The 17,700-nt window shown below is 41.1% G+C and overlaps 2 protein-coding genes across 2 annotated transcripts in view; one reads left to right on the forward strand and one right to left on the reverse strand.

Moving 5' to 3' along the window:
- GCLC (glutamate-cysteine ligase catalytic subunit) overlaps window positions 1-7,522 on the reverse strand; it is a 122,081-nt gene extending 114,559 nt beyond the window's left edge. The window contains exon 1 of the mRNA XM_060272489.1: window positions 7,482-7,522. The gene's annotated coding sequence lies outside the window, so the exon portion shown is untranslated. The remainder of the gene's footprint in view (window positions 1-7,481) is intronic.
- LRRC1 (leucine rich repeat containing 1) overlaps window positions 1-17,700 on the forward strand; it is a 61,015-nt gene that overhangs the window by 15,907 nt on the left and 27,408 nt on the right. The window contains exons 2-4 of the mRNA XM_035109787.2: window positions 2,817-2,934; window positions 10,348-10,426; window positions 12,608-12,697. Of these exons, the coding sequence (XP_034965678.1) occupies window positions 2,817-2,934; window positions 10,348-10,426; window positions 12,608-12,697 (287 nt within the window). The remainder of the gene's footprint in view (window positions 1-2,816; window positions 2,935-10,347; window positions 10,427-12,607; window positions 12,698-17,700) is intronic.

A 17,700-nucleotide genomic window follows, 5' to 3' on the forward strand; every position in this document is an offset into this window, starting at 1 on the left:
TGTAAAAACAGTCTTCATGATCAAAAGCTGTGTGCACACAATGAGTAAAATATTGCACACCTATTCTGTCCTCAAGCTGAGGAGGATTGCTAGCATGAGGGAGACATCTTCTCGGGAGTTTGTTCATGTAAGACTTCCGCATGTGCCATGTGTGGGATGTAATATTTGAATAGGTTGTTGTATATGGAATGCAGGTTTGAGTAGCACAATTGGTATCCCAGGTAAAATTCAGATGTCAACAGTGTGATCCGAACCTATACACGCCAGATTTTTATGCAAGAACACCATATTGAAGTTACCGCATATGGTTTGTGGCTTTTGTAAGCAGCATGCTGGGAGGAAAGACAAAGTCAGGTTGTGGTAGCTTCCACTTACTGGAGGTGTGGTTTGTGGCTTTGCCTGTTCATATCATCTGACAACTTGAGAGAGCTCTTGATATCATTTCTGCAAGGTGGTGGTGGTAGGAAGAGGGAAGGTAAACAAAATAAATGTCTGATGTCAACGGGCCATTTCACTTTATAAATTGTACTTTTAAAAAATTATGCAAGTTGGTTGCTGTTCTTATGCACAGAACATATTTTCTGGACCAACCTAAGCTGCTCATTCTCCTTTTCTCTTTTGGTCTGGCTGCTTCCAAACTAGCTTTGACTTTACAAATGTTGACCTTTTTTTGCTAAGCTACTGCAGACAGCTTGGGGTCAGCACAAAGTACTAATCACAGGAGGATTATAAGCAAAACATTTCATTGCATGCCACATAGAAACCTTAAAATGGGCGTTGTATGGTACCAGCAAATTCCTAGTACTTCTTTTGTATGTGGGTGTCAGAATCACTACATATATTCACTGTTCAATCATAGAACAAAACAAATAACGTAGAAGTAGTACATCTTACTTGCTTCGTTTTCAAAACATTAGTTTGGATGCAAGTTCCCCTGATTTACAGTATCCTAAATATTTAGAAATTTTGAATTTGTATCACTTAATTCAAAACCTGAATGCATTTAGGTTAATTAAAAGCTGTCCACAAAGTTTGCATATTTTTGGGTGGTGGTGGGAGGCACACTTTCTATTCTACTACTTTTATTAATATTAAAACACACATGGGTTAAAGCAGGTAAGGTTTGGCTTGTGGAGGAAGAAGCAAGGAAGAGTGTTTTCTTATCTCTTCAGGAACAGCAAACACATAAAGTTGTAAGTTTGCCAGTAAGGGATACAGAATCTTTTGATCCTTATCTCCAGGAATCCCCAAAATGCACACTTCTGATTTGCAACACGGTGTTGCCGACTCTACTTTAAAAATTAACATAATATATGTGTTTATACAATTTTCTTTCCTCTAGAGCAGATCTGTCCAGCCTGTGGGCCCATCAAGCTGAAAACAGCACATTAGCTTGCCTCTTGCCTGCCAGCACAGCTGTTTTTGCAACAAAGAAAAGATTTATTAAGCCACCCCACAGCTTGTGATCTACTCTGGTGTCTCACAAACTGTGCAGATGTGCTCTAGGTTTATATGACAGGAGTGAAATATGCTTGTACCTTTATCTTCCACCACCTTGTTAGAAAAAATGCTGTCTTCTCCTGCCTGGTGCCAGAATTCCTCTGGAGAGTCACGATGAGTTCCTATGCATTTACAATGGAATTCCCATCCATTTCGATGAATGGAATGGTTTCATGCTTGCAAAGGGAAATGTATGCAGAGCCACCTCTCTCCAGCTGAAGAGAGATGTATGCACTTACACCGCTCCAGGAAAAATTATTTATTTATTAGATTTATGTACCACCCATCATAAGCTCTCAGGGCCGTCCACAGAATAAAACAAGTAAATAAGTAAAACGAAACGGCAAAACAATAACCCCCCCTCCCACAGACACATTTAAAAAAAGGCTGCAGAATATTAATCAGCCAATATTAATTAATTAGATGAATGTCCAACTACGTGGAATGCTGGGAAGCCGTCCTGTGTGCCTTACTGTTGCAGCAAACTGTGGCAACAAAAGGACAATCTAGTCATGAATTTCTGACCCCATTTGAATAAATTAGAACAAGGCAGCAGCACTATTTACATGACAATTGTATGCTACCACTGCACAGTTTGTAATATCCAGTTGAAATAAAAAAGCAATGCATTTGTTCAGATATACTGGTTATGAGGACAGAGTACTGTTATACAGTGATATAAGCAACTTAGCTTTCAGAAATAGGCAACCTGACCAAGGAGTGCCTGCCTGGGAGTGAGACAATGAAACTCTATTGTCTTTCCAATGCATGGGGATCAGGAGAGTGAGAGCCTTATCGTTGGTTGCGCAGTAGTAAACATGAAACGTTTTGGGAGGAAGGGCTGATGCAAACAATTTTGCTCTCTCCTCCATTCATTCAATTGATGTGATTTAGAATGTAAGAATAGTTTTTGGGTGACGAGACAAAGTCTGGTAAAATGAAGTAATGAAATTTTCATTTCGAGTTATTGAAAAGATGCTTGGTATGAATTCACTGTGATCACAATTAAATATTTAGCACTATTTCAGGCAAGGGGAATTTTGGCAGCAAAGAAGCACCATCAATGTTAGCTTTGGCCAAATAGGCCCACATTCTAATGCTGTCATTCAGATTTGACCCCATGCATGCATTCTCACAGGGGATATTCCACACTGGGCAGTCTCTGTCAAAAGAGTGAGACTTAAAGTGTCACAAACTAGGGAACATTAAATGGTCTTTGCTATACCACCTGGGTTTATTTTTTAATGGACTACTAACATGACTACCTGCAGTTTTTGTATACACACTTAACAATGGATAATTGTTTTCTTTTCCAGCCTTTCTTTCAGCTTGTAAAGTTACGAAAACTTGGGCTTAGTGATAATGAAATTCAGCGGCTTCCTCCAGAGATAGCAAACTTTATGCAGCTGGTAGAACTTGATCTGTCTCGAAATGGTAAGCCTGAGTATATGAATACATACATCTTCTATGTGGAATTGTTTTAAGCATTCTTCATGGTGAGTCAAGTTTAAGTACCTCAACATACACCTGTTTAGCCAAATCAAACTGCATTTATTCTCTCCCTACAATTCAAACCCACGCAGGTGAAGGGCTAAACCAGCACATAGGCTCTAAGCATTAATCTTCTTCCCTTCCTAACATGTTGGCTTACATGCATTTTCACATTTCCAATATCGTGTAATACGGTTTCCTTCCTGGGTGATGAAATAGGCTAGGCTGCAGGTGGACAACCTGTGGTCCACACAGGCCTTTTCTGAAGCCCACCATGGAATACCCATCCCCACTGCCACTCCTGAATCCACTGTGCTTCCCTCAGCCTGCCCAACAACTGCTTGGCAGACTGCTGGGAGCACAATTTGCATGTGCAGGAAGGTGCATGGCAGTGGAGTGTGGTGAAATTTTTCACAGGGGAACAGTTAGGGCCAGAGGCACTAGCTTGCAAGGGCCGTTGGGTGTGTGTGTGTCAATGTCATGCTTATGATGTGACGTCACACACATGAGCATCGCGCCTCCAGGGCTCTGGCAGGATGCTGGAGCCCTCCTGCTTCCTTCTAAAAGTTGGATGGGTTTTGGGAAGATGGCAGGACAGATCTCGGACCCATTAGAGCCTCGCGCCTCCCTCCCTAAGCTAGACAGAAGCTTCCCAGGCTTTGGGAAGGAGGCACCAGGGGAACATCTAGGGTACTACTCTAGTCCCCTTAGTCCAATGACCGTGAAGCTTTTAATATTTGATGAATCATTGTATTTTAATATTTTGTTGGAAGCTGCCCAGAGTGGCTGGGGAATTGTTGTTGTTGTTGTTGTTGTTGTTGTTGTTGTTGTTGTGTTTTTTTCTCCACTGGTACATGGGATAACTCCCCCTTTTCAGCTTGCTCCCCATCTCTCTGCCCATTTCACACATCTCTGCTTCCCAGTTTGTTGTCTTTGGGGAGAAGAGGTGCATGATGGGATTACTGAACTCCCCCCCCCATGCCTCAGGGCCAGAAAGGTTGCCTGCTCCTTGTCTAGACGTTCTATTGATTGCACTGGGGCCCATTGAAACTGCCTCTTTGAGCTGCCTCACTTGCCATGTGGCATGTAGAGGTTTTGCCACTTCCTGTCGGAGACCAGCTGCTAGGAGGTTGAAGTGCCAGAGGAATGGGGAACTTTCATGTGATGCCCAAATACAATGCCTTGATTGTTCTGTGTGCTATGGTAGATAAGACAAAGGCAAACCATTATGGGAATGGTACGGTAGTTTCAAGCTGTCTCCATGAAGCATATAGTGCAGACAAACCTATAGTATCAACATTTTGGCACTGGGGAATAGTCTACTAGCTGGAAGAATAACCTGGGTGGGACGTTATTGGGTTGAAGGTGCCAGGTATCTGACAGTGGCAAAGATTACCTTCATTGAGATACTCCAGCAAAGCGCAGTACCTTAAAAAATAAAACAAAAAATTCTGGTGTTGAAACTACATAACGTGTTTCCAGTATCTGCTTTTGAAAAGATTTTGTCAAGAGAAGTTTGACATCTGCAGAGGTCTGTTTTATAAAAAATATATATTAAAATTTGTATGGAGAGGCATCACTCACATGCTCAAAGGGTATGGATAGACAGAATGATTGAAATTAGCAGTCTGAAATGTGCAGGTGAGAGAGGCTGCCACGAGAGAAATGACAGGAAAGAGGCATGGTATTTTCTGTAACTGGTATAAACATGGCTAAGGAACACAGCTGTGGATCAGGAAGTCTCTGTTCTAAAATCTGAATCTATTATTAACCTGCTAAGTGACTTTAGGCAATATGGAGGATAATAGTACTGGCTTAGGGGGGGGGGAACTACACCATTATTTTCTCCACCCTTCTTGGGCCAAGTTAGACAGGTGAGCTGCTGGGTGATCTTTTGCCAGTATAGGACTTGCAGAGCATTCCACAAGATGGAGCTTTGTGAGGGGCTTCTAAAGACCTGACAATTAGGAAAAAGCATTTCAGCGTAGCCATGTTTTTACCTGGCCAGCAGATGATGGTGGATGGCCATGGCTTGACTTGAAATGGACTTGCGAGCCAAGTGGGGAGGCCGTGTGTGTGTGTCTCACTGGGCCTATTGGGTTATTGTACCCCTATTGAGTTATTGCAAGATTTGCAGCAAGATAATGGAAGTGAAGCACTTTGGACATTTAAAAAAGTTCAAGTCAAATGACAACATTGCAATTGCTATTCTTTTGTGAGTTCCACATAGGTATTAGGCTGTCACATTGCAGGGGCCTTTTCCTTGAGTCTGGCAGAATAAGTCAAAAGGTTCTAAGCCTGCATGTTCAGAGGACCATGCTGTAAGGGTCTCTCCAGACTTCAGTCTTGAGCTAAGTCAAGCTAGCTGGAGACAGCTGCCACACCCCTCCTGGCAAAACAAAATAGGTCTGGTTTCTTTCTTGTTCTTGGCAGCTTACTGCTGCTGCTTAGGGAAGCAGTGGCAAAATCAGGGGTTGTACATGCAAGAGAAGCAAGGCCTCAGTCCTTGGAAAACCCTAATTATGGGGAAACAGCAGCAGCTCTTTCGATTCTTGGCTGTGCCTCAGTATCTCCAAAACAACTTCTTCCTTAGCCTACTATTCTTTCTCAGTGTTGTCCTTTATGCTTGGAGTTTTAAAGTGTTTGTCTAGCCTATCTCTCCCAGAGCCCATATTGCAGCAGTTTCAGTTTTTTTAACTTATAGAATTATTTAAAGGCCACCCTTTTGAGCGCAGCTCAGCCAAACAGACTTCCATCTCATGAAAACAATACTAGATGTTGGGTTGCCCATTTGATCTTCCAAATATCTCCTTTCATTGTCCCTTCTCTTCCAAAGTGTTTACATCAAGGTGGGAATCCAGTCACAAACACTATGTTTGGGCTTTAAAGGCCTGAAAATGAGTGTCCTGTCTATTGTGGACAGAGTAATACGTATCTTCTAAAAAGCTGAAGCTCTTGCTTTCCTAGGCACTCTTTGCCTTTCAGTGTCCTTGGTGTTTTGCTGCAGAGTGATAAGGAGTGAGTTCAAGAAAAGCTGAGTGAGCAGCTAAGATCACTTGTTGTTGAGCATTTCCTATATTCCACACTCTCATTGTAAGACTTTCCCATTGCTAAGTGACTCTTTGATACTGTCATAATGGAATCATTGGCTGTTTCTAAATTACCTGTCTTTTTAAAGCATTCATCCTGGTTTGTTGACACACAGTTTCTGGGGCGGTTATGCAATATCCACCGTTTGTTGAGCATTCATTCTGATTTGTTTGTGGGGAGGTTATACAAAGTCACATGAAACACTTGTTACCCTATGATTTCCAGTGTTTTCCCCAGGGACATTCCAATTTTTATTTTTAGAAGTGGCTTTGTTGTGTATCGTGGATTTGCTGGTACTGTATGTGGTTGACTCCTACTGCAAAATAACAACAGTCTAGAAGTGACCTTCAAAGAGCCATTACAAACTCAGTCACTTGTTCTTTTTCCTAATTAGGTGGGACTGCTGTTCTGTATTTAAGGATTGTAGTACTGTAGTATGTTTCTTAACAGGTCAACCCCACAGCTGAAGTGTGATGGAGTAAATGTTGATTTGTAGGTTTACTGTTCAATGTAATTATAAAGGATGAAGAAGTAGGTAATGCGGATTAATTATTTCCTGCACCTCCCACTTTTTAAAAAAAAACCCTTTAAAAAATCTTCCTTTACAGGTTTCTCAGGTGGCATTATGACATATTGCACGCAAGGGTGTGGTATGAAAGTTAGCTATATGTGTTAATACTGAACCACTTTAAAAATGATATGCAAATATTTACACACATTTTCAAACAACTAGAGGAGTAACTGAAATGTTCAAGTTCTAAGTTCAACACCTGGTAGAATGGCTAGCATTATCTCTTCCATCTAGCTTTATTGATTTAGAGTTTGTTGACTTGCTTTCATTGTTCTTAGAGCTTGTGTTTTCTGTTTTTATTATGCACACTGCTTTTGATGGGGTCCCTCCCCCTGTGAAGTGGCCTATAAATTTGTTGCTTAAAATAAATTTACTGGGACTGCTACAACATCTAGAGAATTTCTGAGCAATGAGCCAGATGTGGTCATCTCTGCCTTGGATTCAGCTACACTTTTCCTTCCTCAGCCCAACTCCCATGCACCCATTAAGCTTAGAAAAAGGACCCCATTTATGCAAACGGGGACCATTTTATCTAAACCTAATTGCCCTAGGATGGCAGTGATGATTTTTAGGATGGCAGCCACTGGAGAGAGAGAAGGGTTAAGCCCTCCCTGCACACTGCGTTCCCCTCTGAACATTTCCCCCTGTTAGACATGGAAGAAAAGGTTATGCCAATGGAAGCTTTTCATGCCACATCCACTTTCCCAACCAAGTAGGCTTGGGGTGTGGGTGTGGGTGAGAGGAGGAAGGATGGTGTGGGCAGGGGGAAAAGAAGAGAGAGAGAGAGAGAGAGAGAGAGATGACTTGTCAGTGGATGAGTGGTATGTACAGTGGAACCTCGGTTTATGAACACCTCGGTTTATGAATTTTCGGTTTACGAACGCCGCGGACCCATCTGGAACGGATTAATTCACTTTCCATTATTTTCAATGGGAAAGTTCGCTTCAGTTTATGAACGCTTCAATTTATGAACAGACTTCCGGAACCAATTACACTCATACTTCGGGTTCAGTACGCTTCAGGTTGAGTACTCCATGGACCCGTCTGGAACAGATTAATCCACTTTCCATTACTTTCAATGGGAAAGTTCGCTTCAGTTTATGAACGCTTCTGTTTATGAACAGACTTCCGGAACCAATTGTGTTCATAAACCGAGGTACCACTGTGTGTGTGTGTGTGTGTGCGTGTGCGTGTGTGTGCGTGAGAGAGAGAGAGAGAGAGAGAGAGAGAGAGAGAGAGATTGGGGAAATGAGTGGATGATAATGAATGTGGTGTGTGTATGAAATCGTATGAGAAGGGGACAATGAGTGAGGCGACTTTGAGTCCATACACTTGTGGCTTTTGCTGATTCACCCATCTCAATTGGTAGAACTTGGAAGTTGTTTGAAAGTGGTGCAATGCAGCTTAGGAAGGGCATTTGAGGAGGTGATAGTCATACTATGCTGGGTTAGTATTTTTGTATGCTTACATATGCTGGGTTGGTTTTTTCCCTAAGCCCATAAAGTCCATACATCTTTCTCCTCTGACATACATAGCCTAATAATGATAGCTTGGCAGAGTCTGCATGTTTTTTGTATTTTTTTGTTTTGTTTTAAATTGCTCTCATTTGTCCTTAATGTAAATGCAGTAAGTCTTCACGTCCCATCATTATGTAATTTCGCTGTACAAATAAGCTAACATTTTAAGAGCAGTTTCAAACTTCTGTTGGAGCAGAGTGACTGTGTAGAGAAAAGAAAACTTCAGCCTCTGCTTATAGGAACCTCGCAGGAGGGAGGGGGAGTGAAGAATATGAAGCACAATGCATCTCTGTGCACACAGGCATATTTACTCCCCCCCCCGCCTCCTTCCTTGCCTCAGTGCCTCAACTCATAATGTCTAGCATTTCACTTGCAGTGATTAAAGCAAAGTTATATCAAACTCCATAGCATTTTAGTGAAGCAATGTGAATAACCAGTATTACATTATGTTCCTAATTAAACTTGTACACTTCTTTAAGATTAGACTTTAAGAGCAGCTATGGGTGCAATTCATATTTAAAGCTGTGGCAGCAAATAATGAGAAGACAACTGTGCCTAGAAAATGGAAAAAAGGCATAATCTTAGGCCTCGCCCGCTGTACACCCACCCCATACCATTTTAACAGTGATGGTTAAAATGGCACATTGACTCTTTGCAACTGTTGTTCAAGGGTGCTGGAAACTGTAACTCTTTGAGGTGTCTCTTAACACCCCTTAACAAGCTACAGTTGTCGGGATTCTTTAAGGGCAAACCGTGACTATTAAAGCAGTACAAGAGCGTTTCGAACATATGGTGTGCATGTGACTTTATATGCAGAAGGCTGCTCGCTTGGTTTTCTTGTTTCAGCTGGCCTAACGTTCACTGACAATGTGCCTGTTTGCGCTGTCCTCTGTCACAGAGTTTATATAGGCTTGTTATTCAGAAGTGTCTGTGTACTGACTGTTTGCCAGAACATCTGTATGTCACATGTTTATAGAGCAGCATTCATTGGTGTTCAGGGTTGGATATTCCAGGGGTTTGAACTGGTTAACAATGAGTGTTAGAAATTAATATTCATATTTAGCTATCATGCAAGCGCAAAACTTAATATGTCAGACTAAACATTCAGGGGGAAGAAAACACCTTTCTGACCATAAGAGCTGTTTGGCAGTGGAACAGACTCCCACAAGAGGTGGTGGACTCTCCTCTTGGAAGTTTTTTTTTATAAAAGCAGAGGTTGGATGGCCATCTGACATGGATGCTTTAGCTGGGATTCCTGCATTGCAGGGGATTGGACTAGATGACCCCTGGGGGTTCCTTCCAGCTCTGTAATTCTATGGGTTTTTTCCCCTGCTTCAGCAATATTTCACTATGTTCCTATCATCTGCTACTTCTGGTTGGTTGGGGGAGTGTGTGCGCGTGTGAGGATTGATATTGTCCTGCCCTGCTTTTATTGTCCAGTGTATTCTATTTTGCAATTAAATTATAATAGCAATCTAGAATATATACAACTCCACCTTTTTAAACCTTGTTGAGAATCTCCTTGCCCTTTGCCTCCCATTCCACCTCCAAGGAATCTTCTGTGGTGTCCCTGAGTGCATATTGACTTTTCTTTTGAGGTCTGTGTCAGAAACTGACTTGGTTCTTCATGGCTGTGATTTTGCTGCATTCCTCCTTCCAAGCTACTAAAACAGTCAGAGGCTTGTTTTCCTTTTCACTTATGAGAACCTACAGTATGTGTGTGTGTTTTAAAAAGAACGGGAATTGCATGCAACTTTAGCTGTGTTTAACGCTGCCAAGGATGTGTTAACATGAGGGGAGAGAAAAGGGTGATGTAAAACACAATGCTAGTGGAGCCATAATGGTTTGTTCATTTTGGATTCCACTGAAATCCCTAAATGATAGGTCTATATATAAATGCAAACCAATATCTATCATTGCTTTTAGAAAGATATTTAGCAGACAGTATCTTACAAAGTTGTATTGCTTTGTAGGACCTAAAATGTACTGAAGGTGGTATTTGCTCATTACTCAGAGCAGACCCATTGAAAATAGTGGACCTAATTTAGTCATGTTCATTCATTTCACTGGGTCTGCTCTAAGTAAAGCTGAGTTGAATACCATTCTTTGATTTTGAAATAGAGATGGTATGGTAGATTCTTGGTTGCTGTTTCTTACTCTTTATTTTCTTCCTTGCAGATATTCCTGAAATCCCTGAAAGCATTTCCTTCTGCAAATCATTACAGGTAGCAGACTTCAGTGGGAACCCGCTCACTAGGTAATCTCCATAAAATGGAATGAAAAAGTGTTCAGGTCTTAGAAGTGTGTGTGTGTAAAGGTAATCTTCTATTTGGCTTGAACTTGACAGTTTTTTGTTGTGCCCTTCTTTTGCAGGTGCCCATGGTGGCATAAAAAGATCACAAAATACAATAATAAAACTTGAGGGCAGAATGCAACACATTGCTAAATGGAAGCATGCATGTGGGGAACAAGATTCACTTGCCATACGGGACTTGCACCCCTCTCTTCCTCTCATGCCTTCCTCAACCTGTTCTGGGGTTCCACTAACCTCCTGATTGAAATAGACTTAGAGTGGTAAAGGGGGTTGAAGTCCTGTTGTGCAAGTGGATCTGATTCTGCATACAAAACTGTTTTGTTGAATCCCCAGTAGTTAAAAAAGTAATTGAAAAACATGAAATGAAAAGTGGATGGACCACTTTTTGAAACACATAAACCCAAATGACTGGTACATTAAAAACAGAATTGATGAATGGTGCGAAGGCCATTAACCTTTTGGCAAAAGCCAGTGAAAAATTCGACATTTCTGTGCTGCTTAATGCAATCTCTTCTTGTGGCCGTGAACAGTTAGTGCATGTATGGCCAACTGCGTTTCTTTTGTCTGTGCCGAAGACCTGCATCCCCCAGAATAATATGGAACACTGAATCAGATGAGCTTACACAGAAAATAATTGGGGGGAGGGAATGTGAGAAGCTGCTCAAGAACTATTAATGATTTGTGAGACTGCTCAGGCATGTGGGCACACACCACCTCTAAACCGAGGCCATTATTTTTTAAGACTGCAGCAGCTGGTGGAAATTAATGGCTGAGCATGATGCATAAATGCTGAAGGAAAGTGGACAGATTTCTTCAGGAACCTCTGTGCTACTCTTTGCATGACATAGCGTGCTTCATCACAGGATGCAAAATACGGGCACCTCATGACAGTTACTAATGGCTGCTGCTTTTCTCAGCAGAATGCAAGCAATTATATATGTCTGGGTGTGTGTCATTATTTGCTGCTTTGTGCATTTTATCAAGGAAAAATGGCAGTTTAAGTGTGGCACATGCTGCTCAGAACCGATGCAAGGGATGAATATTTGTTACCTGTTCCAGAATACAAAATCTCAAGTGAGAAAGGAGCAAGCTGATCATATTCTGCCTTGGGTGGTCCACTATGCTGCCTTATTGCTTTATCAGCCCCTGAACCATAGCTGCCAAGTTCTCCCTTTTTTTAAGGGAAATTCCCTTATGCTGAATAGGCTTCCTCGTGAGAAAAGGGAAAACTTGGCAGCTATGCCCTGAACATTTGCACATCACGATTGAGGCAAGCAGTGCAGCCTTAGTTAAGCTGCAATACTTCCTATTCTGTTTATCGATCCCATCAACAACTAACTGCTTCCTGTTTAACACATAACATACATTTAGACGAGAACAGAGACTGTTTATTCCCTCCTAAGGGGCTAATTATTTACATGGAGAAAGTGATGTTAATCTTTCTTTCACTGCAATTAAGCCTTGATTGAACTAGAGGATCATGAGAGATGATATCTAATCTGCAGCAGATTCTTGTATTGAAATGAGCTCCTGTGAATGACAGCCATCTTCCTCACATGCAGGGCTAAGAAAAGAAGACACAGCAGCTGATTGATGTTTGCCTTTTGTCAGTTGGATTCAGTGTTGTGGCTCTGTTCCACTTTAATGAACTATTGATTTGTTTTTTTTAAAAAAAAACAGTATGTGCTGTGTGCCTTGTTGCAGGCCAAGCTGCCTGGTTGTAAGAGAGAGAAGGCTTTATTTCTCTCTCTCGTTGTCCTTGAGAAAACAGTCGTATGGCGAAAGCAATCCAAAGGAGGTGGTGGGAAGAAAGGCCCTTCCAACAACAACACATTTGAGAAGAAAATATATGTTAAGACACACACACATACACAATTAACAAAACTGAACCTCTTAGCACAATTTATTGTGCTAAATTAGATAATTTAATTTTTCCATTTGTGTTTGGACAAACTGGCATTTTGGTATTAAGGATTGCACTGGAAGAATAACAGAGTAAAGTTCAACTCCTAGCTGCTGCAATGTAAACCATGCAGTGCTTCTCCATGGCAAGATGCTGTGGAGAGAGAGGGGGGGGGGTCCTTTTCTGCTGTCCTTGGCTGATCTGTACTTTCCTTTTTCTAGGTTGCCTGAAAGCTTTCCTGAGCTGCAGAATCTAACATGTCTTTCTGTAAATGATATCTCTCTACAAGCATTACCTGATAACATTGGAAAGTAAGTTCTTTTTAAAAAAAGATGCCTGAAATTTGTCAGTGGTGGATTTTATGCATAAGCCTAAATACCTGTGAACGTGGTATAGAAAACTAGTTGTTTTTTCCCTCAGGATATTTTGCAAGTATCTTTTAGGTCATCTAGAGCTGGAGTAGCATGGATATCAGGTAAGCTGTGTACAAATACAACACTTCAGGATGGAAGAATGCCTTGTATAAAAACTCACCTAAAATTCATAACATTCAATATCTCGTGGAGATAGTGTCCCAGTTCAGACAAAATGAATGATTTAGAATAATGAGCTTTCCTCTCTTCTTCCTGATATCCTTCTCCACTTGCCCGTCTTAGGGAAGTTTGGAGGGTGGGGACAAGGGGAGAGGACCTTATCAGTTGTGGCTTCTCACTTGTTAAATGTTCCTCCTCAGTTAGATCTGCCTGGGACCATCATTAACATCCATTTGGTTACCTGGTGAAAAGCCTCTTTCTCCTTCCAGCCATTTGACAATTTATGATAAAAGTTCTATTGTTTATTGCTAGATGTTGCCTGCTGCTGAAGTTTTATTTCACTGGGTTTATATAATAAAAGCAGAGAAAACAGCCCCCTTAACCTACACATATGCACAAAAAAGTATCTATAAATACACTTGGCTAACATTTTAAATCAACAACACCTTCAAGAAAAAGAATACTGCCTTTGTGAACTCAGGGAGTCGAAGCACTTTTTAACTTCCCATTGCAATTGTTGATTTTAGTACTTATTGAACCCAAAACAGAATTCACTTCTATAAAATTAGAGGTGCTCCATGGGTAGAACAGAGGGAACATGAAGCTTAAAAAAAACTTTTGTTATTTTTGCTTTCATCTTTTGATAATTGTTTTCTTTTACGTAATGGGCATGCAGTTATGCCCACGTACAAACTGAGGGGGCCTGATTCAACTCGCTGTAAAAATAGCACAATCCCCTGACCTTCAGGAAGCACTTAAGATCTACTTGGTAACTTTGGTATCACTTTTTGTTGTACAATGAATATGAGTCAGCAGTTTGTTCTGTGTGTGCTTGTGTGAGTGTGTGCATGCACACATGCTTATGGGCTGGCATTCAAAAACATGAACCAATTATGTATAATGTGTGTTAAATACGAATGACACTTGCAAATAAGCATACAGAATTGAATACAGAAAAAGGGGAAACATGGCAAGAAACTTGATTAAAAAGAGTAATTCTGTGGGTTATATACGCAAAATATATTCCATACATTATATTCAGTTATTATATCTCATGCTCTAGCCGCAGTTCCCTGTCTATTTGCAGAGGAAACTGGATATGGTTTAAAATTAAGTGGGCAGGACCCTTGGCCTCCCTCTGTTATGTATACTGGAACTGCTTGTATGATCAGGTTTCAATACATTATTAGCATAGTACTAGTTAAGTTGTGTGACAGCTTGTTCCAGATATCTGGAAATCTGCCTGTACTGCAGAAGAGCAGTACAACTGATGATACAAATTATTCTTTTTAAATCTGCTGTGACCCACAGCAAGTATTTAACAGGATTCAATGCTCTGACAGCTAGGTATTCAGGTGCAGTTGGGCATGGTGGAAGCTTCCACTGTTTGGGGGATGCAGAGATCTTGCTCCAAAACAGCTCTAGGTCTCCGGGAGTCTTCTACCCTTTTCACTTCTAGCTATTGAATCTGTTCTCTTAGACTCTTCCTCTATTCACTTTGCACTTCCCAGAGTTCTCAGGTGCATGGCAGGCTGTTTGGTATCGTATTTCCTAGAAGTTTGGGAATTCTCAGGATGTTCATTCTTCCTGGGGAAGGTTGCGTACTAGCTATCACCTGGAATGCCATGTGGAATTTCGCTTCTGGGGTTCCTGTGAAGCCTGGAACTTGAGAGGACTATGGTTCTTATCACTGGTAGCTTTTTTTTATAGTGCTATAGAAGCAAGAGTTTTAATGTCCTATTCGTTTATTATAATAATTAGCAGTTCACCTCTGTTCCTACCCTGCTTTCTTCCCTGTAGTAATTCTTGAACAGAGTCATCATTCATTCAGACCAGTCATTTACAGGGCTGCAATACATAAATGGGGGAAATAAAGACACCAGTAGAAATAGCAAAGGCAGCAAGTATATGGGGATAGAAAACCATACAATTGTAGAGGCACAGTATATTATAATATACTTGCTTCATACACCGCACAGTACATTTTGCTTGACTTGTAAGTATGTGTTTCATGCATACCTACAGGACAGCTTTGCTGAGCCACAGTAACTAAAGATACTGCTTCCTTCTTCAGTTTCTTGTATCAGACAAACTGAATTCTCGCCTACCAGAATGGTATAGGAAAAATGAATTATAGATGTCTAGCAGGAAACAGATAGGGCTGTGCACTTCTATACATACCCAGGATAGGTGGACCTCAGCTTCTAGTTATGGTTTAACTTCATTAATAGATAGCTACATTACTTTCGAAATATTTGAATGAAGCCAGCATATTTTAAGCACTGCTCTGATTTGAAACTGCGCCAGCAACTTGGTTCTTCTGAAAAGGGCATGTTTTGGAATGTAGCCCCCACAGGCTTCTAATTGATCCCATACTTAAAAGTAGAAAAGACATCTGGAATGCCGAGGGAGAAAAACAACAATTGTAATTACTTCAGAAATTGCATACTCCCTGTGTTGGCTTGGCAATATTTCTTGCATGGAATTTATACTCGAACACAACTTTGAAACACTGGACGTTTGTCGGGGGTTTTCTTCCCAAAATGTGTACATACTGTAGCAGGATACTTTGCATTCCGCCCCCCCCCCAAAAGAGGCAATAGTGAATGATACACCTATATGTTACTGTGGAACACCCCACTGTGCTAAGTTCACAATCCCATGGTGTGAACTGGAATCTTGGCCCAGGGAGTTGTGCCAGCCTAGCAGACTGAGTTTAACTCCACTGTGCTTTCAACAGAGTTAATGCCCAGTTTGAAGGACCCTGTATGAGAGACAGAGAAGGGGAGATATCCCAGGGTGAGAGACTGGGAGAAGAGAGGGATGCTCCCAGGTGGGAGCTGGGAAGACACATATTTTTCTGTATGAGACAAAAGTTAAGGTACATTTGTGAGAGAGGATTTCCTATTCTTCAATCTCTTCCATCTTTTTTCTCTTCTCTCCTTTTATTATTCTTTGTGTCGATTAGCTGGTCTTGTGAAAAAATGCAATAAAATTTCATTTAAAAAACAAACAAATCAGAGGTGATGTCAGGATAGTGTCTACTCAGCTGTCACATGACACGAAAATGACCAGAGGGAGGGCAGAGCTGGCATGCGGGTAGAGAAGTCTCAGGTGCCATTCTGAGGTTTCCTTGGCCACCACTGAGACAGCTAGGATAATGTAACCCTATGTGTGTCCGAGCGGTTTCTGTGGAATTCAGTCTACAAGGAACATAACAGGGCATGGCAGGCCTAGACATATTCCTAACCACTGTCACTTTTGAGTACAGTGTCAATGCATTTCAACCCCCCATCTACCCTCCCAACCCCTATCTACCTCGTTTTCCTTCTTTCTTCGTAGTGTCTTAACAAATGAAACTGATTTGCAAAAATGATGCATGTCAAGATATGAGTGACACTGCACATATCTTTGTAATTCAAGAAATCTTTAATAAAAATATTTTTTTAAAAAAAGGGTGCTATAGTGTGAAATTGCAACCAAAATTTATGCGCAAATTTGACTTTATTCAGTAGCGACAAGGAGGTCTCTTTCCCACTACACTATGCAATGAATTCTCTTTACGTGTTGTTAGCATAACAGTGTTGCAGACCAAACTGCTACCCTTGCATCTTACAGGCTTATGGCTGCAGTGTTGGTGACCCCTCCCCTCCCTGCTTTTACCGATGTATTTATCTGCTAAGTGAAGTAATATTTCATGCATCTGACCAGCTTTGGCTGTAGCCCATGAAAACCTACGCTTACAATAACATTGTTGTTCTTTACAGTGCCACAGAGCCCTTTGTTGTGTCTTTCTGCAAAAGTGAGCAGCATGGCTGCCCCTCTGGAATTTAAGGCAGAGGCAGCTATGTTGCAGAAAATATGGGCATGCATTTCTGTTTTTTTGTTTTTGTTCAGGGAGGTTGGAGGATTAAGGCAGATTACAGCATTGGGATAATGTCCGATACCTTGTGTTCCATTTGGTCCTAAATAAAACCCTGGCCAGGGTGGGGGAATTGTATGTTACTATGGTGATGATAGGCTTTTACTATGATGGGAAGTGAGTGGAAAGCTTAGCTTAGTCGTGTAATGCCACTTACAATGATGAACACTCCATAAATGGGAAGTTATGGATAGCTGGAGATGCGCGGAACCAATAAATGCAGTTCGTATAGCAAAGGCAAGTTTTCTTTAATTGAAAAAGGGGGGGGGGGAGCTTTACACACTGATGCCTAACCATTGCGTGACACATCCAGGCAGTTCATCCTTTTCTTCTTGTCTCTACTCCACCACTCATTCAAAAACAAACATTTTCAACTTTGAATTTAAGTGTGTGTATTTTCATCCATTGGGTACTCATTTTAAAACCACCAGTTTTGTTTAAAATAGGTTCTCATTTGCCTTAACACATTCTCATTGCAGGAGTTTGTCCTTATCTATGTGTTCCAGGTTTTATTAATCTACACAGATTCACGAATGACATTAGTTTTCTTTTAGTGTTGAGTTCTTGGCGTCTAAGCAATGTGAAACATGAAATGCATCAGTCTTTTGCAAGTTGTAATAGCACTGTAAGGGGGCGAAAGTCCAGGTTTTTCCTTAATGATTTTTATTGATCTCTGTCTCAACATTTCAAGTAATGTGTATCCACCAGTGCCTTTTCCCGTTATTGTGATATGTGGAAGCTCTCCCTACATATCCCTATAAGTAAATGATAGAGATCTGATCTTGTATTTGACATTTACTCTTCATGGCTTTTGAAGTGGGCATGAGTCCATGAAAAAAGATTATGCTATAATCTTTAA

Source organism: Zootoca vivipara, chromosome 3 (genome assembly GCF_963506605.1).
Source record: "Zootoca vivipara chromosome 3, rZooViv1.1, whole genome shotgun sequence".
Taxonomy (NCBI): Eukaryota; Metazoa; Chordata; class Lepidosauria; order Squamata; family Lacertidae; genus Zootoca; species Zootoca vivipara.